The sequence below is a fragment of the Lagopus leucura genome, unplaced genomic scaffold (genome assembly GCF_019238085.1).
Source record: "Lagopus leucura isolate 7727_CA_CO unplaced genomic scaffold, USGS_WTPT01 Super-Scaffold_100008, whole genome shotgun sequence".
NCBI classification, from domain to species: domain Eukaryota; kingdom Metazoa; phylum Chordata; class Aves; order Galliformes; family Phasianidae; genus Lagopus; species Lagopus leucura.
In genome coordinates, this window is record NW_024962265.1 from 27587831 (window position 1) to 27608910 (window position 21080).

A 21080-nucleotide genomic window follows, 5' to 3' on the forward strand; every position below is an offset into this window, starting at 1 on the left:
TCTCATGAAAACTTTGTGTCATCATGACTAAGTGACTTACATAGGAATATTTGTGTGTAGATACTTTAAAAAAAAAGAAAAGAAGATGTATATGTTTTAATCTGTCAACTGCTGTCCAATTTAGTAAATGATCACTGGATGCTTCATTCAGTCCTTTGTCAAAACCAGTTTTTAATTTGCACAGAGGGAATCTCTTGAAACATGAAAATACATAATCTCAGCCAAGTAAAGAAACGTTGCTTTGTTTTGTTTTTTTTTATAGTCCTTTCCCATATAGATCATCACTGAATTTAAAGTTTACGCAAGTAAAAACAGATTAAAGACTAATACACGATGAGTCCCTGTAGATGAGTTTAACAATAGCACCAAATGAAATTAGATATTGTACATGTGTTCCATCTTCCAGCTCCAACTGAGGTACCTACAGATGTGAGCGTGAAAGTTTTGTCATCTTCTGAAATTTCTGTTTCTTGGCATCATGTTACTGAGAAATCTGTGGAAGGATATCAGGTGAGTATAGCTGCAACACTGCACGTTTTCTCATTAATTAAATTTCCATAGTTAAATGCAAAGGTAATTTCTATTGTAACATTCTAGCTCTTAGGTTCACTTGTCTTAAGCTTGCTGTCCAGATTTCACATCCCAAGAAAGAGATTATTTTTGGTGCTGTGTACTTCCTTACTAAGACACTGGCAAGTCATCGTTATATCACAAAATAATGCTGTCTGTTTATGTTATGTAATCAAATGAGTATGTTTACCTTCTCAAAACATATTGAAATTAAATTTAGGGCGTAATTGTCAACAGAGACATGAAACTGTAAGTAACTCATGACCCATTTAAAGTATCAGCAATTATTAATATAATTCTCCCACAAGTTCTTTATTACATGGAACATGGTGAAATACACATATAATCCTGTAGAACAGGTACAGTGCTATTGTGCAAGGCAATGTTTTGTTCGTGGTTTCTATTCCTCACATGAGAAGGAGCTTCAAGGTATGTTTTTCTGGTCCAAAAGTAAGTGGTAGTACTGGTAAAAATTGTTCATGTCCTTTTACAAAGATGATAACAGCCACAAGATGGTTGCTACTAGAAATGACCGTGTAGATTTCCATGTGGCAGGGGAATTCTTACATCATCCATGCATAGCCAGTTGAACTCAGCTGGCTTACTTTGGCTGCATTCCAGAAAAGGCACTAGATTATTAGTGATTTGCTTTGATGTTTAAGTCATCAGCTGCTTGATGGTAGCTTCTGTGTTCCAAAATGAACAGAGGATAACTTCATAGAATGTGTCTACATGACTGAAATATATATGAATAAATGTTCTTTTAAATACTAGTACTTGCTTCTGTATTTCATTGTATCAATTTATCTCTCCGTGAGATATGTGTAATATTTTTAGGATATTGTAACAAGACACAGATCATAGTGAAGATCTCAGCAAGAACTAGCACAGTGTCCCATGTAAAAGGATTGAAGATAGTTGATTCTCCAGAATGCGCACATAAAGTTATAAGCACAATTACAAACTCAGGAAACTGAGATTTGAAATAAAGGCACTGACATCATCAACTGTAACTCTCAATTTACTAAAACAGCACACTGGTTTGGTGTTTCATATGAGTTGTACAACTAAAATCTAATAGAAAAAGTCATAGTCAAATATGAGAGTAGGGTGGAGAGTGTAGATCTGAGAGCTCAACTCTGCTAGCCATGTAGCAGAGTTGCACTTCCAAGTTGGACTGTCTATGCAGAAAGTGAGCAAGAAGCCTTGGTGCTGGGAATAACCTGAACAGACAATGAGCAGATGCACACCAGGGAACTTGTAGGGATGCAGAGATACCAGTGGCAAAGGGGGCTGGAAGTGTGCTGGAAAGCTTGGGGTTGCATTAGTGACAGAACATGGCAATTGATGTTTAAAATTGCAGTGTGTGGTGGGGGGAGGACATATGGAGGGATGCTGAGGATGACTGGGGGAAGAAGATGGTGGGAGAACATTCCCATGGGTATTTTAGGTCACATTTTTATTTTGCACTATTTTTACCTAAAGCCAGCTAAGTTTCTTACAGGGAGCATCAGGGGAAGAAGAGAGAATGATACAATCACCAAGGCTGGAAAAGACCTCCAAGATCATCCAGTCCAACCACCCACCTACCACCAATGTTTCCCCACTAAATCATGTCCCTTAGTACAGCATCTAAACTTTTCTTGAACACATCCAGAGTCAGTGATTCCACCATCTCCCTGGGCAGCCCATTCTGTTGCCTGACCATCTTTTGGAGGATAAGTTTTCCCTAATGTCCAATCTTAATCTCCCCTGGTGCAACATGAGGCCATTCCCTCTTGTCCTGTCACTAGTTATGCGGGAGAAGAGGGCAACCACATCCTCCTTTCAGACAGTTATAGAGAGCAATAAGATCTTCCTTGAGCCTCCTCTTCTCCAGACTAAACAATCCCAACTCCCTCAGCTGCTCCCCAAAAGACCTGTGCTCCAGACCCCTCACCAGCTTCATTGCCTTTCTCTGGATACACTCCAGGGCCTTGATATCTTTCTTGTAGCAAGGAGCCTAAAACTGAACACAGTACTCAAGGTGTGGCCTCACCAGAGCTGATTACAGGGGGAAAATCACCTCCCTGTTCCTGCTGGCCACCCTATTTCTGATACAAGCCAGGATGTCATTGGCCTTCTTGGCCAACTGAGCACACTGTTGCCTCATGTTTAGCCGAGTATTGGCCATTGCCTGCAAGTCCCTTTCTTCCACACAATCTTCCAGCTACTCTCCCCCAAGCCTGTAGCATTGCCTGGGGTTGTTTTGGCCAAAGTGCAGGATCCAGCACTTGATCTTGTTGAACTTCATCCCATTGGCCTCAGCCCAGCAATCCAGCTTGTCCAGATCTTTCTGAAGGGCCTTGCTATCCCCAGACAGATTGATGCTTCCAGCCAGCTTGGTGTCATCTGCAAACCTACTGAAGGTAGTGCCCTCCTCCAAGTCATCAATAAAGATACTGAACAGAACAGGCTCCAATACCGATCCCTAGGGAACACCAGGTGTATTTAAATCCATTCACCATCACTCTCTGGGTATGGCCATGCAGCCAGTTCTTCCAGCAAAGAGTGTACCAGGCCACGGGCTGCCAGCTTCTCCAGAATACTGTGGGAAACAGCATTGAAGGCTTTGCTGAAGCCAAGGCAGACTAGATCAACAGCCTTTTCCTCATCCATCAGCCAGGTAGCTCAGTCATAGAAGATCAGGTTGGTCCATAACCTTTCCAGGCATTGAGATCAGGCTGATGGGCCTGTGTCCGTTCATCAGAAAAATATAGGATACAGGGAAAAGTCAGTGTTATTGCAGTGGAAAATAGAAGCACATAGGACTACTGGGATGGAAAGAGGATAACTGCAGTTCTGAAGAAAGTTGGAATACCCTGGCAACGGATGGAACAGAATGTTACACAGAATATGCATGTAAGGGATGTTGCCTTATTTTGTCAGCTGGAGCTGACAGTGATGGTTCGTCCACTGATTCCTAACAAATTACTACACTTTCACAAATCCAGCATGAATTCAGTGCTTGAATATGTACAATAAGCAGTGGTATTAAAATTTTGAGTTTCTTCTCTTTTTTTGTTCTCTTTCCCTAAAGTAATCTAGTCATCATGACTGGGAAGAAAAGTTTGTATCTGATGCATTAATAAGCAGACAAATAGGCATAATGGAGTTCAATAGCATGTTCATACTGAGATCTTTTTCTCTAGAACAATTATCAGCATCGTTCTAGCAGAGAGGAGAGCAGCAAAGGGTAAGCCAGTAGGGGTGAAAGAAAGTCCTGTGCTCCTGAAGATCAGAAGTGCTATCCTCATCACTACTGTAGAAGCTATTTGTACAACACAGAAGAATAGAAGGCTCTTCAAGCTGTAGACTACCCTTCTGAAGTTGCGATACAAGTTGTAGAGGAAAGGGCACAGATCTATAAAATGGGCACAGATTTATAAAATTAGAATGAAAATATCTAGAAGGTTCTGTCTGTATATACATAAATAAATTTTCCAGTGTTTATTTTTCAATTAGTGCTTAGCTGTAACTCTTGTTGACAAAGTCCCTCATTCACCAAAACACTTTTTCAGTTTCACGTTGATCTTTATTATTACCTGACGGTGCCATAACTGACCTAAATGCTAGAGTTTAAGAGGTGAGAGTATTCTGAGTTATGTATCTGGAGGTATTTCACGTGTGACATGATGTTTTTCACACTAGGAGGAGTCAGATTTTCTTGACACTAATGCACACTGTCAGAATGACTACCATTGCAGTGATGAGTGTGAGCTGATACATTTTGCCATTACAGTGGAGTGTCTTCAGCTCACACTTAAAGGAGAGATAAAGTAAGAAAACTATCTCCATCCATACAGAAAATTTGAGATTTATGAGTTCTTGCAGTATACTGCTAAAAGCCACAGCTCTTTGGGATGTTCAGTACCACAGACACTATATGATTCCTTCTGCTTCTATGAAACAGATGTTTATTTTATTAAAAGCATCTATCTCTGTTCATTGCTATTGATCCTCTCACTGAAATAAGTCATTAACATTTTGTTATTATGAATAGAATGTCTCTTTTCTGTTACTCCTATGTAAAGCTTCCATGCTATGAAAGATGTTGTTTCATGATACTAACAAAAATCTTCAGACGTATTTCAGTATATTAAAATTTGAATTAAAAGAGGGAAAAAGTAAGATAGCGGGGTTTTTTTCCCTAATTTTGAACACAGGCAACTGTGCTAATTCATAATGGCAGATGCATTCTCTTCCCACCAATCACTGTGTGAACCCTTTGTTGGTTTTGGCTTAATTCCTTCAACAGCCTCTAGAGTTGGAGTTAAATATTCTTCTCTGTCCTCTAAGGATCCATAGGCTACCCTAGCAAGGTAAATGCAGAGCATTGGGAAAAAAAATAGATTGATTGAGATTCATGTCCATGCTCTGAAATAAAAAAAGAGAGCAAAGTGGGAAAATGTGGATTCTTGTAACAATGGGGCACAGCATTCTGGATACCACTTCCAGAAAGGCAAGAGAGTGAAAGGAAAATTCCTAAGTATTTCAAAAGACTTTTAAAGTATTTAAACAATATGTGAGAAGAGAAATGTAGGAATAAAGAAGACAGTACTTTTTCTTAGCTCTCAAGGGAGTTGTCTTATTTCAAATTTTACAAGAGTAGCTGCAACAATCCAACTATAGAGATACAACTCACATTGTAGGAGTAGTTAAATCCACGACATTTCAGCCAAGAGCAATAGTATTTGGGATTTAGATTTAGTTTAATTTTTAAATTATATTATTTTTACCTGAAGTGTAATATGCTGTCAGTGTAATTTACATTTTCATTCATTGTTCTCACTTTCTCAACTACATTGACAAATGTCACATTGTTTTCTGAAATCACATTGAATTTAGCCAGAGAACTTCAGAAAATGTTTATGTACGCACACCAGATGACTGAATTCTTCTCATTTCTCTAGAGAGAAGTACAAAAGGAATAGATTTATTAGAGAGTTTACACGCTGTATTGTGAAATCAATAGCAGAGCATAGTCTACCCTCTAGTATAGGAGAACAATATTAAAGTTCTGAGTAAAATGCTCAGCATCAAAACAGCAAGAAAATAGCCTCGTTTGGCAAAGACATTATCCATTTCCCAGACTTTTAATGACTTATCTGAGAAAAAAGTAATTCACTCTGAGAAAAATTGTCATAATACATACATTTATAGGCAACTATAGTTCGCCTGGAGAAGGAGTTCCATGCAATTGCTGTTAAATGTCTTTTAGCTCACTTAACATCCAGAGTATGAAGTATCAAAGTGTATACATGGTATTTTATAAACTTTCCTTATAACAAAGTATGTTAAATTTAATTATTCAATTTGCTTACAGATTCGTTACTGGGCTGCTCATGATAAAGAAGCAGCTGCACAGAGGGTACAAGTAAGCAATCAAGAGTATTCGACCAAACTGGAAAACTTGAAGCCTAATACACGCTACCACATAGATGTGTCTGCCTTCAATAGTGCAGGCTATGGACCTCCCAGTAGAACCGTTGACATTATTACCAGGAAAGCACGTAAGTAAATTGAGCATTAGGTTATTTATAATGTTCTGTACATCATTATTGCATGTTGTATCACATCTATAATTTCTTCAAGCTTGGCTCCTCATTTATGTATCAGACATTCTCCCTTTATGTAGTATTGGTTCTCTGTACAAAAAATTCGACTAGTTTTACACTTACAGATTAATTAAGGGTGGAAAGGACTCAGAAGCCCCTACATCCTTCTCAAAGCAAGGCCAGCTGCAAGCTCAGACCAGCATGCACAGGGCTGGGTCTTGTGGGGATGAAGACCCTCCCTGTGAACCCTGTTCTACAGCCTAACTTTTTCCTAGCATCTGGTCTGTGCCTCTTGTAGTCAAATGTGTGTCTTTTGTCACTCATCCCTCCTGCCATGCACCACTTTAGAGAACCTGGCTCAATCTTATTGATAAATGCAGACAGGCTGCTCGTAATTTGCTCCAAAGAAAGCAACTTCTTGAGAATGAACAAGCCTGTCTCTCTCACCTTCCTATCAAAGGGCAGGTACTCCAGCTCCCTACAAGGTCAGTGGCCCTGTGTTAAGCTCACTGCACATTATCGGTGTCTTTCCTTTACTGGCGGACCCAAAGCAGGACATGATATTCCAGGTCTCTCTGAACATTCTTAGCAGTGTTCAATTAAGAAGTATATCTTGTGTATTTATAACACACTTCTGTGCACTAAAAATGTGTACAACCAGTTTGAGGATTTCTGTCAGTAAATACTGTACTGGGCAACTTGGATCTGCAGGGTTGTGCTGAATAATAATATATTTTATACATTCACAGTGTGAAATATGATTAAAAGCTTCTGCAGCGGGGTGCTCTGATTAACTGAGTTAAATGCTTTAGAATTGCCTTTAAATGGTTAAATATTAAATATTAAATTTCAATGAATAAATATGACTTAAGCCACATTTCAGGGAGGTTCTGAACATATTTGCATGCCAGCAAACACACATGGTCAGCAGCATAGTAAAGGGTAATTTTGGCCACTTCCATTCTGACAGAAGGACAAACCCACAAAGCAGGCACTGCACAAGCCATACAAAATTGCCTGGCCAAAGCTGCAGCACTTAGTTCAAAGAAGAAAACTGCATACCTATATGAAGATCAGATATGATTTCCCTTTTTACGTTTCTACATATCCATGAAAGTTTCACTGAAGGTTTGTGAAGTAAGTCTCAGTTCTTTGCGCATTAATGCATATGTTGCTTTTCAGCTCCAAGCCAACGTCCAAGAATCATCAGTTCTGTAAGATCTGGTTCAAGGTACATCATCACCTGGGATCATGTGAAGGCAATGTCAAATGAGTCTGCAGTTGAAGGATACAAAGTATGACCTGTGAAAATAATTTTTATCTATGCGTATTCTACATGAGCTGCATTTTATAAACAGGAATGCATTTTAGTACCTAAATGAGCTTAAACATAATTGCATGCTAAAGATGAAGGTGTCAGGCTCAGAGATCTCAAACATCTAGTAAACACAGGGCAGAGCTGATGGGCTTAGTCAATATGATGAGAAAATAGTGTGGGTAGTCACCCATATTATGGTAATGTTTAGATCTGCTCTGACTGTAGCAACCTGCTATCCAGTATGATTAAATTTAGACTATAGGCTAAACAATATTTCAAAAAAACCTCTTTAATAGTTTCTCCCTTTACCAGCTGCATTGCTCCAGCTTTCTCTCCTAACTCCATGGGAGCTACAGTTGCAGAACTGAACTCAAGTTCTTGCAGTTAAAGAACACAAGTTCTTTACAGTCAGGGAAAAGGGAAGTAAACTATCAGCTAGCCTGAGAGCAAGTGTGTATACTAACCATAGAGTGTATAAAAAGCTTCGGAAATAATTTTGTGTTTAAGTTTGCTGCTTGCGTGGTGGTAGGAAAATCAGTATTAATTTCCACACATACAATTTTTCCTTGAGGAGTTGAATTAATTCCTGGGAATTGGTGTAAATATTTTCCAGAGATAATTCTAGAGAAAGTGGAGATCTTTTCTAAAGGTCCCACAAGACATACACTGTCATATTTGCAATAGTTTAGCAGCACTTAAATTTAATATTGAAATTAATAATTGTTTAATTTATGAAAATGGTAATCAATTTTATGTTAAAAAACCTAACTGAGAAGTGAGATTTTTATTTGGTGCTCTTTGACACCCTCCATTCCTGTCCTCCATCATTCAGACACTTATTCTGAATGTAGAAAATTGAAAGTATTTTTCAAAAGGTGGTGTAAATTATATGACAGAGAAAGCAATGAAGAAACGTCTTATCTAGATTCACCCTAGATAAAAAGGTAAAAGATGGTACTAAAAGATGTACTAAAAGATGCAGCTAAGTTCTGAGATATATACACGCATAAACCCAATACCTTTTAATTCACTCATTGTACATATATGTTTTTGTGGAAATGTGGTATTTTAATAAAAATGTTTGCTCTGGCTTTCCTAGGTGCTATATAGACCAGATGGACAACATGAAGGCAAGTTGTTTTCAACTGGAAAACACACAATAGAGGTCCCAGTCCCCAGTGATGGTGAATATGTTGTTGAGGTCCGAGCACACAGTGAAGGAGGAGATGGAGAAGTAGCTCAAATTAAAATTTCAGGTGAGCAGAACTTCTTCCTTCCAACACTCCTTGGAAATCTTGGAGTAAGCACTTTCTTCTTGTGTACTATCCAGAGATGTCCACTACGTTCATGCTCAAAACTGGAGAGGTATCTAGCTCTTCAGAAGTGACTGCACTGATAATTATGGTTTATCTTAAGTTTTCCTGAAGACTGATAATGCACACAAGACACTTCAGTAGTGGCCCAACTCAGTCCAGGAAGCACTGTCAATCTTCCAGATATCTCTGCTTCTACAGGTGCCTTCAGTTATGCTGCCACTTTCTGTAGTTTACTGCAAGCATAACTACACGTGCATAATACATGTGCATGCCTAGGGCTCAAGAAGTCAACTTCCAATAATCCTGTAGTTCCTAGTATCTGGTACCTCTGCATCTCGTTCCACTGTTAACTGTCACAACAAGGAGAAAGACATCTGAGAAAAGAGTGGTCCACAGTGGTCCACAAACCAATTGCTAGAAGAGTTCCACTTCTCAAGGTAGAGGAGAAGCTGTACCACATACAGATTAAAAAGAAATGAGAGATGCAAAACGTTCAACTTCAGAGTGGTTTGGATGATTGATAAAGAGGGTGGCCAGGCTGATTCATCTTATGTTCACTATTGACTCTAAATACAAGGTCAGACATGATCTGTACATCCCTTGCCTACCAGTTTTGCAGTTTAAGTAGTGTCTTAGCACACTTTGTATAAAGCAGAAAATATAATGATATCAAGGACTCAGACAGTGTTTTTGCACAATTATAATTTAAACGTGTGCTGTATTATTTTATTTTTTTCTTTAATTAAAAAATGAACTTTGGGGATAATATCGTTTAAACACAACAATATTGTTGTCACACCATCAATGCAATCATTATTGTGTCTTTTAAAAAAGCAACATCTGTGCTATCTTGTGAGTGTACTTTAAGAAAATCTGCCAATTCTGAAAAGAATGGATCTCCGACTTGCTGCTTTTCAGTAATATATACAATTTAAATCACCTAATGTGAACTCGTGGATATCACTAGTCTCGTTTGGATGAAGCATCTACTCCAGTCCTGGTAAAATGGAATCTAGAGATGGAGAATCATGGGAGTTGGTTCCAGTCATTAATCACCTTTGCTGATGACAACTTTTTGCCCTAGTTTTATCTGGTTTTGAGATCCACCCGTTGGTTTCTTTTATAGCTTCCGTCTAGACCAAAAAATCTTATTGTATCTCTTATTCCCCTCCATTACGATAGGTATATACAAGGTCTGCTCTGAAAGTAATGACTCCTATTATGTTGGCCCACAAAGTTAGAGGCAGATGGTGGTTGTATGGCAATAGAGGCTGAACCTTCCCACCAATATTCATTACATGTTGTTGCGATGCAACAGATGGCAGCAGAGGGGCAGTCTGACACAATGGCAACTGACCTGAAAATTAAGCAAAGTTGTGTCACTGAATTCCCCCATGCAGAAAAAATGGCACTCATTGACATTCATCAACACTTGCTCAATGTTTCTGGAGACCAACCAGTAGTTGTGAACACAATGAAGCAATGAGTGGTGCATTTCAGCAGTGGTGATAGCAATGGTGGGTCACCTCTGCTGGTACAGATTTTTAGGAGCTCAGTATGCCAGCTCTTGTTCATCACTGATGAAAATGCCTGGGTAATGGAAATGACTATGTTGAAAAAGAGTGTTTTGTATGTGAGAATTTGCAATGTCAAATAGCATTACTGTGCTTTTTATATCTCATGGAAATAAATAGGAGGCATTACTTTTGGATCAACCTATACATATCAGTCAAGTAACTGATCAGATGCTAAATGGAATCGGTGCCTTGACTTTCCCGGTGATAGCCTTTTCTTCAGGTCTTAAAGAATTTTGACAGCTCTTCATTTCTCTGACTTCTGAGAATTCCCTCAGGACTATAAACGCTACGACTGTATGTACTGCTGTCTGAGGAGATGCTCTTGCCTCCCTACATTTACTACTCCCAGCATTATTTATGAAAGGCTTTCATTAGTCGTTTATTTCACTGCACTGGACTATAAAATGATGTTCAGCTTGTTTTCCAACTCCACCCTTAAATCCTTCCCAGAGTCCTAGCTTTCCAGGATATACAGTGTCCCTTCCTGATTTGTGTAGCATTTCCTTAGTGTATAATTTTATATAAGGTTGTGATTATGCACAGTTGGTTTGAATGACCTTAAGTTCCCATGCTATCTGGGATGATGATTTTTCTTGGAAACCTGCAAAGGAGGCTAGGTTTCCTAGAAACAAATGTTTTGGTGGTCAGCTGGCCAGAATGGAACTTATATGTTTAGAGTGATGTAAACAACAGAGAAAGCAAAGCATAAAGCATCTTATGTAATTTAGAGCAGGCCGTTGCCTTTAGGCATCTGATTCCAGAATTTTCAAACTACATTAATTTCTTGTGTAAGAGTGGGGAGAATTAAGCAGCAAGCACAGGGACTGAATATAGCCTGGATGCTGACCAGGATGGAACGCATCCTAAGCAAACTGAAAGGATGCACGGAAGAGAGAGGAGTGTCTAAAAAACCTGTGTTTCTTCCAAATTTATGTCTTCCTGCTATTCATTGGGTATCAAATCCAAAGTAATCTACCTTATTTGACCAAGTTAGGTAACTATATTTCCATTATAAACAGTTTTCATCTAGGGTGTGATTCAGATATTTAAACATTCAACAGCTTAAGCAATGCTTCTGGCATTTGACGTGCCCTAGATTAGCAGAGACGTCCATGTAATGCTGGCAGGTATGACAGGTTCTACAGGAGACCTTACGTCTTCTGGATCAGCAACTGGAGGCCAGGCAGGACCTTAGAAGCACCATTTGCCCAGTATTTCAGGCATCTGAATTGCACTTTTTTGCAAACCAAAACCATTTCCTTGATTTGTGTGGCTGAAATTGCTGTGCTAGGAGGCTACAGCATAGTCAGTGTGTTGTAGATGTGCAGTTCTAAGCTCTTTCTGAATTGTGTACAAGAACATCTAGCTCAGGAGCCCTAGATAGTCCTGAGATCTTATGTATGAAATCTACAGTACGTTTTAACAAGCAGAAGTTATATTTGAAAGTCAAATATAAAAGAAACTAGAACTGCGTGTTATTTCTAGCTTCTTATTTAAGGCACAAACCTTGTTTTTCTCTTTCTTACTAAAAAGCTAGGCATAGGCTGACAAAGGAGGCAAAACATCCTAAAGCACCTTTGCCCACTTATATCCAGTCACCTTCCTAAGGAGGCACTATTTTAGCTGAGCACGATGTAAAGGAAATTTAGCAAGTAGCCATCACACACACGTTTCTGCTCTGTGAGCATCTTGAAATGTGAGTTCTTTTCATAAAATCATTCACCGCATATATGCTGAGCTGCGTTTTGGCGTATTGCTACAATCTGTGGACTAGTTGTGAACCACTGTATTTTACTGAGCAGTGCCTGTCATACAGTTAGAGGTTGCAGATACTTTTCAAGCCCACAATAATAAATACATGAGCCACGCAATTGAAAAATAATTCTTGAGGTACCACAACTATTTGATGATTGGCACTACTTGTATGGCCAAAGAAAGCCATTCCAATGGCTAACGTAGGCTTATCTGTTTTCTCTGAAATACATTAAAGGCTGAAAATTGTGATTTTTTGTCTCTTTTTTGCTTTATGGATTGCAATGCTTTGTCATAATACTAGTCTTAATGTAATCAAAGCAATCTTGCAATAAGTCAGAACTAAAACCATGGGATACTCAGTACTTCTCTCACTTCACTTATGTAACTGCATTGGCCTCAGTGCAGATTATTTATGCCAGAGAAAAGAAAAATAGAAGCAAGCTCTCAAGTCTTAACATTGCATCCATGAGGAAGGAGGGTAACTTCATATTTAAGAAAATACTGTGAAAAAAAAACGAAGATAACACCTTTGTTTATAACCTTCAAATTTAAAACAAGGTTAATATTCCATTTTAAGTAGTGACATAGACAAAGAATAACTTACATACTGCATATTCTTACAGCAAGAAAACAAAATTAAACTAAATTATAGCTTTGCTTTCACTGCTTACATATAAATATATATGTGCATGTGTGTATTTATGAGTTCTATTTGCCAAGGCCATGTTTTATGATCCTGAAGAAATATTTACTTTGAAGTAAGTAGTTTTTTCAAAGCAAAATGGAAAACTTTTACCTATAGGAACTCACAAACATTTTAATTATTTTATCTTTTTTTTTTTTTTTAAATTATGATTTAAAGGGGATATTAATGTATGCTGCACACATTAGTGTCAAACAAATCAGGTGGTCATTCAGTTTTTATGTATTATAGTCAAGCTCTCTTGATCATAATTTGAAAATGTCTGTCTGTTGCAAAGTTGGTTGCAGTTATAGGAAAAATAACAGGAGAAAGCAGGTAAAAATCATAAGGCATGCTTATGAAAAGAGGCCCCTGACTGGCTGTATGTTACATGACAGTCTCTGTCACTGTAGTTGGATTTCTGATGATAAAGTTCTAAAGATAAGAAAAAGATACTCAATAAAAATACTGAAAAACTATCAAGAAAGTCAAGGAAGGGGTGAAATCTGCAAGTGAAGCAAGGATCTTCAGCTAGACTAAGGGTAGTTAGTAAAGTAATCATTCACAGTAGGGAAAAACTAAACTCGAAAAACATTCACTTTTCTTCATAGTATGTGGATGGAGGTACTCAGTAAAAGCAGGCAGCAAGTTGAAAGCTATCCAAATAATACTCTTTTACATGGCACAGAATTAAACTGTGGAACTTCCAGTGCCAGGAGACTGAACAGGACAGAGTTATAAATACAGACCTGGTCTGTCACTCCTTTGTTTAAATTAATGCCCTATATCCAGACCTTGACTCAAGAACTACTGAATGACAGATGTGGGGAAGAATATGAGACCAAAACTGTACTCTGCAGGCAATGAATTTGTTTTTCTTTCCATTTCATCTGTTACAGACCACTGTTGGAGTCAGTGTCCTGAATGAGGCGGAGGCTTGGGTATCACTCATTAAATCTGACCCTGTGCTTCCAGCTTTAGGAAAGTGTACTACAAAAATGCTTGAATAATATTTAGTTGATAGACAAAGGATTATTCTTTTCAAATCCTCATATACTCTCCTTACTGTTCTCAGTAGCTTGGATGTTATCCACCAATCAATGACTGACTTCTAAGATGTTTAAGTAGACAAAGAAAAATAAATTGTGGCTCACTATTCAGTTAAAAATACCTTTTTGAAAAAGTTGGCACGTTTTTGATAGACACTGTTTCAATAGGACCATCAATTCAACAATGAAGCAAAATGCTTGATAGTATATTCACTTCAACATTAGAGGAAGATGGAAGAAATCTGAATTTTCATTATGTATTTTAACTCTCACTTCTTTAAATGTAGAAACACAATAAATAGAACACTGCAGAAAAAATCACGTAGCCCATAGACTGAATGCTAAGAAGCATATTTTGGATTAATATAGTAATTCCTTTGATGCATAATGATTTAATTTAACACAAATGCATATTCTAATTTCACCTCTTGGTAGGACATTTAACTACTGAACTATATGCAGCATTTTTAATTGCTTTGAGAAATCAAAGGAAGGCAAGTGATCTTTAGAGTGGTTTAAAGTAATATTTGAAGGACTCATCTCATTATTTTTTCCCCTTAATAATCTAGACAGGATTTCAAAGGTGATCACAGGGATGAAGGAATGAAGAAGGGAATAGTTTCTAGCTGTGACAATTCTTGCACGTTTTAATTTTTAGTAGTAGCAATAGAAGTTCATTATTCAAATTATTTTTAAGTTCAGTGGTTAACAAATTATCTCAGGGGTGCCATGAAGTGGTGGCATGCTCATAACTCTCAGTTGTATGCACCTAACCTAACCAAACTACTTTTCTTCTCATTTAGTGAGGAGAGTGATTCAGAACTCCTAGATTAGACATCTGCTGTATCACACTTTTGCATGAAACCTCTCTCACTTATAACTGAACAAAAACCAGTGACTCTCTGACAAAAGCCATTGGTGATTTTCTGATTACTTTAGTTACTGCAGGTATAAAGCACAGATAAAAGCACTTAATTGCTAAGTTAGAATTATCTTTTAAGTGACAGTGACCATATGGGAAATACAGGTGTATGTTTGCCTTCCGTCTGTAGATCTATTAATAGTACATCTTATTACATACTAAAATGCTCCGTGCCATTTTCAGGATACTTCAAGGATTAAAATGTCAGAATGTTCTTGCTTTTAAATGTTAGTGCCATATATTTTACTTTCACCATATTCTAAAGCCTTTTTGTAGAAACAATAGATGGAGAGGTGAAGATAGATTTGTCCTAGAAATAAGGTTTGTGAGAGTGATACCAAGGTACTTGTTTGTCTTCTGTTCCTGTACAACAGTTATATTCAGCCAGTGGGGAAGGGAAGGAGGAATATTAATGCTGATTCAAATGAATCTTTCATATCTGTTCAAATGAGTTGTTCAGAGTATCAAATTTGGTGCTTGTGGCTTTTTTCTATAGCGTCACTGAAGTAAGAACTTTATCATTTGAGAAATTCTGAAAGAAGGCCAGTCACAATTTTTTTTCTCAATCAGCATGAAAATTTGCTTGACCTGTGAACTTCTGGTTCTTTGATTTTAGAGACTGGATTCATCACAGAAGTTTGAATCAAAGAAACATTAGTCTTAACATATATGTCCTTTTTTTTCCTTTTCAAATCTGTGCTTTTTGGTCTTTAAATGATGCACACTGAGAAGAAATAGCTGTGACTGTACATTTTATTTTTCTCATGGTATGTAATGTTCTTCCAGTGTGCATTCCAAAAACTGGATCAGAAAAAGGCAATGTAGAACTACAGTGAGTCTCTTAAGACAGATATCAGAAGACATGAAGTCTAGGGCATCCCATGTAGTACTGTGTGACAAGCCAGTGCCCAGTCAGAAGAACCAGAAAAGTGGCTGTAAATTCTTCTCTAGGTTATGATTAAACTTTCTTTTCTAGCCTCCCTTTTTTTTTTTTTTTTTTTCCTGAAATATTAGGCCTTGTCAATGAGACTGCCAGAGAAAACAGTTGACTTCCTCTGAGAAGTTATCAACCATAATTTCTGAGGCCATGAAAAATATATCAGTGCGGAACATTCACAGCCAAGTGTTTTGCCATACCGGGCAATCTCTGTAATCACAGATGAGATTTTCTACATGGATGACCTACTAAAACTTGCTTCAAGCTCCTCCTGCTGCTTCAGCGGGCAATTTCCAGCACCTCTTCTTAACAGAAAACATGATTCAGCCTTGCTTGGTCTGGCAGTAGTGCTTGAGCTTCTTGTAAGCCAGTTTGTCAGGTGTGATTGCTCACAAGTGAAGAGAGAGCAGATGCTGAAAGGTATAACAAGCCTTTGCCTGAATCTCACAAAATGGTAAAAAGTACAAATCTGGGTCACAGACAGACCTCCACGGATTGCTCTTGCTCTTATTTGTTGAGTATATCACTTTAAAAGTACATTTTAAAAATACTGTGTGTGGTCTTCTAATTAACTATCCATGCAAGATAGTCTGTAATCTGTAAAGGGGAAGAAGATTCTGAGAAATAATTCACATTTATTGACATTTAATAATAGTCTGCCAACTGAATATTATCTCATTTTCCTCAGAGTCTAAGGCATCTTGTCATTTTGGCAGTGCAGGTCTTCAGCGGGGCCAGAGTCAATAGAAAGGTAGCCCATGCAGCTTCCAGCAAGCCAGGTGCTGTTGCCAGAACAAAACAAAAAGCTTGTTTGGCTCTGTTACGGATTCTTAAGTAGGAGAAGACAAACTAATAGTGGGTGAATAAACCACTCAGACCATCAGTAGTCCTTTGAACATGTTTTTAATGCTGTCTCTTTTGTTCTTGTAATAGGTTTAAAAGTGTTCTAAAGCAATGCAGTAAACATTAGCACAGCACTAAGCACAGGGAAATGCACAGACAGCATTATTGCCATCACATGTCTACTGTGCTGCAAAACTGTACTTCACAGAATTACTCTATGGAGCCTTTCTTGAAATGTTTATGGCATAGACAAGAAAAAAAAAAATTTCCTCATACCTATACAGAAGTAATCCCAGACAATGGAAATTTGGAACTATGACTGAGCAATGTTGTCACCGATGCAAGATAAACATATCTTAATTAGTTCAATTATTTTCCATTTACCATGAATAGGAATAGCAAAATTGAAACCATGTCTGCCAATATTTCCCATTTGTTCTTAGTAGCAGTAGCCCTTCTTGAAGATGCTATTTCCAGCTGAGACAAGTAATATTTCTTTTCAGAAACCAGTTCACAGAATGACAAATCAACTCTCTTATTTTATGCTGTGTAGTTTAACCTAAAAAAAAATTTATTTCCTCCCTTCCCACTTTTCTGTTCTGCCTGGGTAAATATGCACTCAAAACAGATATTGATGGAGCCTAGGGGATGCTAAAGAAACTAAGGAACAGTATTCAGAGAATCTGAGGAGGCAAAAATACTTTTTCCAAAAATAATTCTTCCAGTTGGCTCAGTTATTTCCCACAGAAGTGAACATGCTTAGTTGCAAACAAGGAGATAGAAAATTTGAGAAGGCTTTGCATTTACCTTTCATAAAGTAAAAAGGAGAAATATAGAAACAGGTAGCCCTGATGGACATTGCTTCGAGGGCACTGGACCAAAAGGAGCATATTGTTTACAGGAAAGTAGATAGGAGTTTTGTCAAGAAAAAAAAAATCAATTTTTTGAAAATAGGTGCAAAGGCACATACATTTATTAAATAACAAAAGTAAAACTTTGTTCTGCTATAAACTTAAATTGATTATTATTCATATAAAATCTCAATTCTGATAAGGAAATATTCTGTTTTCCATACTCACTTGTAATAAATTTATGACAGGTTTTGTCAGGAAAATGTGTTGCATCTACTGTATCATTCAGATGGTCAGTCTGCGTCTACCTGAGTGGTTTGTACAGCACAGTAGAGGGTGGATGAGTAGAAAAAAAAACAGTTGACATTGAGGATCCAGCTCCACAATGTATGCTGAGGCCAGGTTTTGCTTTGCATGCTGTCTCTTCTGTTCCTGCACAGGGTGTCTAAGTCAGCTCCACAGTGCAAAATAAAGCCCAGTAAGTGGGTCAGCTGAGATACTTCAGATCACACTCCTCAAACTAGAACATTCATGTAGATATTCCCCGCAATGTTCAGTTCCCAGGAACTAAGAAAACTGATGTAATTTAATACAGATTAATTCTTCAACAATATTTCTTGATAACAAAAGCAGAGAAGGAGTTTTGCTACAACAGGATCAGTTCATGATCAGCCAAGGAACAGCTTGACATTTGTGTATGTTGGCAGAGCAAATGCCTTCTCACTGAGAAAGAGAAGTTATTTACATATGACAGTTTCACAGATGATCAGGAACTAATTTCCTGTTTCGCAGACCTGATGAAAGTAAGATTTCTAAATTGTCTTCTACATTTTTTTTTATAATCAATATGGAAAGGATACTAATGTTGGGAAAAGGTCCAGAAATGTCTTGTCTTAAAGATAGGTAACGCTTAAAGAAAATTATGACATGTTTTTAATAACAAGTCATTGCACAGTTTTGGGAAATACACAGAAGTATGAATTGTTTCAACTTCTTTCATTTGGACCTTAAATTAATTTCATTACTTTTGAGTATAATTGGAAAGCATGTTGCACAGTGTTCAAGATGCCAGAAGATTTGGAATCTCCATTCAGAAATATAAAAAAATTTACTCTCGACTCATGATTGAATTGGCAACGAAGAATATAAAGTACAAATAGAAAGCTGTGGATTAATAGGACTTTACCAGGAGTTCCTGTAGTAGGTAAAGTTCTTGCTGAACGCAAACCTGTCCAGCAATTGTGCCCTTCATTTACTCAGGTAAGCAGCTGTTCGTGAGATAGCTATTCCAGAAGGCTGCTGAGAAAAGAAGGAAGGAAAAAGTTATGATAATTTCATGCATCAAATGCAAATTGTATTCAATAAGGCATACGTTTCTGTGGATAGTTTAGTCATTGGCTTAAAAATAGCAACCATAGGAACTCTACAGCAGACAGTAGTAAGGCTTTCATGTGAATATAGCAAGAAACAAGATTTCGTGGCTTCTTTTGTTTGGGGCTGTTGGGAAAAAAAAGAATTTATGGTGTGTTTATTTGAAGGAAATGAGGAATCTTGATCTGATGTCCACAGATAATGGGTTGGAGTGGTAATTAGGTGATGTGACAGTGATTTCGTTTTGGCCTCTACTTTCATGACTGTATCTTGCAATGGCATGCATGCTGGATACATAAAATGCTGACTGGGAGAACAGAATAAATGTTGTAGCACTGAGGAGAGAATGAAGCTTTATATTGCTAAATTGTTCGTGCCTGGCTAGACTTCAAGAGGAGTTTAATAACCCTTCTGTTTTCATTTAAATCCACATGTTTATCTCTTCACATTCTGTAAGTCTTTATCTGGCATTTCTCTAGTTTTTGAGAGGTTGTTAAAACTGGCAGATCACAACTGCAGTACTCTATTGCACAGAATTAACTGTGATTGTTACTCGGGCACAATGTGCACTGATTTCTGTTCATGAGCTTCTGGAGAATACAGGCCATCATGCAGTGGTAAATGGTAATTCAAGTAAAATATGTTCCTGGCACATGGGTCGGTAGTATAACACAAAAAAATATATGAAAACAGGAGATGAATTTAACGTGGATTTATCCTCACAATGTTCCGCTAGTCTGATGCATTGTAAGGAATGGCTGTAATGGGACAAGATTTATTATTGCTTTCTCTTGGTAGAATAGTTTCATGCAGATAGAAATTTCCTTTTATTTTCTCATCATTTTTTCCTCGTGTTTTCTTTAATCAGCAGCATTCAAAATATGTCTTTAGTTGTGTCTTTGCAACTGCATTTTCCTACTCTGACAAAGGCAGAATATGTTTTTGTGGATATTCTTAAGCATATAATATAGAATTTGTTTTCTAAGGCCATTAACTCATTCATTAAAAGCTACTACTTTGATATTTGAGGATAAAGACTACACAATGAATAATGTGCCTCACAAATCACTAAGAAGTATAGATAAATATGCTCCCATACTTTTCACAGTTGTCAGAATATATACTTGTTATGTATGAGAATATATCTGAACATACATTTGTATACATCTTAAGTGTAAATTTCCTCCATTTATGGGGACTTCAAAGCAACCTTTCAATATTTTCCTTAATTTTATCTTTTACTGTGCTGTACTTTTTACAGCTGAATTGAAGAAATGAAGAAGGATTGGTAGGTCTCTCATCTTGGTTCTCTAAGTGCTTGGATGTGAGAAAGAAGTACAGAAGAACTTCAGAAAGGAACCCCACAGTGCTAAGGGAAAGGGGAGAAGTCAGAGCAGAGAAGAGTTTTGAGGGGGTCAGAAGTAAGAGAAAGCAATAGATGGAGTTTAATATGGGGGACAGAGAAGAGAGTGGAGCAGCACAAACACCTTCATTTGAGAGAGGAGCGGAGCCGAGAGGAATGGGGTGAGAGACTTACAAAGAGGGAGCAGAGTAAGAGGAACATGGCTGAAGTTGAAAAGAAGTTCTATGGGGAAAGACCTGAAATTCTGATTTTGTGGCAGATGCTGTGGACTTTGTCCCTGGATGGACAGCAGAGAAACCAGGATGATGTGAAAATGCTTGCTTCCTCCTCCTGTGACAGAAGCAGGAAGGGAAATAGTTGGCTCCATCTCAGAGGCAGTTTTCTGACAAATCTCTGATGGGATCTGTGTAGAACTTCCCCCATGAGTCAGGAGACACTGCCTTTTAGATCTGCCTTTCTAATAGCACTCAAAATTCACTGCTTAAGGCCTCTTGTAAACAAGCCAAGCCTTCTGTTTGTGAGTGGCTCGTGGTCCTGTTTCTGTTAAATGAGTTGCTGTATGACAAGCTATAGGAACATCTTCCTTCCATTCCTGGGATGGAGAGGACACACATTTGATTTTGGCTAAAGGTGTTTTTAGACCCAACTTGCTCCAGTGATACACATGTATTATATATATATATGGTGGAACATAATTCTTCCCACTATGACAACATTCAGGAATGAGTTGGAAATACTGCAGTAAGCTAGTTGAAGGAAAGAAGAAGAAGCACTCTAGCTCGAGATATGCTCTCAACCGGCTTTCCAAAGAACTGCCTGAATTTGGATGGAGGGCTGTTTGAAGTTGAAGGAGAAAAGAAGATAGTGCTCTGAACATGGAGAACTACAGCTGAAGGCTCCATTAAATGACTGAAAAGAGGAAAAACCCT

At 37.8% G+C, this 21080-nt stretch overlaps 1 protein-coding gene across 1 annotated transcript in view; it reads left to right on the forward strand.

The window, feature by feature from the left end:
- Window positions 1–21080, forward strand: part of CNTN1 (contactin 1) — a 164038-nt gene that overhangs the window by 139849 nt on the left and 3109 nt on the right. Inside the window, exons 19-22 of the mRNA XM_042872500.1 lie at window positions 407–510; window positions 5936–6122; window positions 7350–7462; window positions 8585–8741. Coding sequence (XP_042728434.1) covers window positions 407–510; window positions 5936–6122; window positions 7350–7462; window positions 8585–8741 — 561 coding nt within the window. The remainder of the gene's footprint in view (window positions 1–406; window positions 511–5935; window positions 6123–7349; window positions 7463–8584; window positions 8742–21080) is intronic.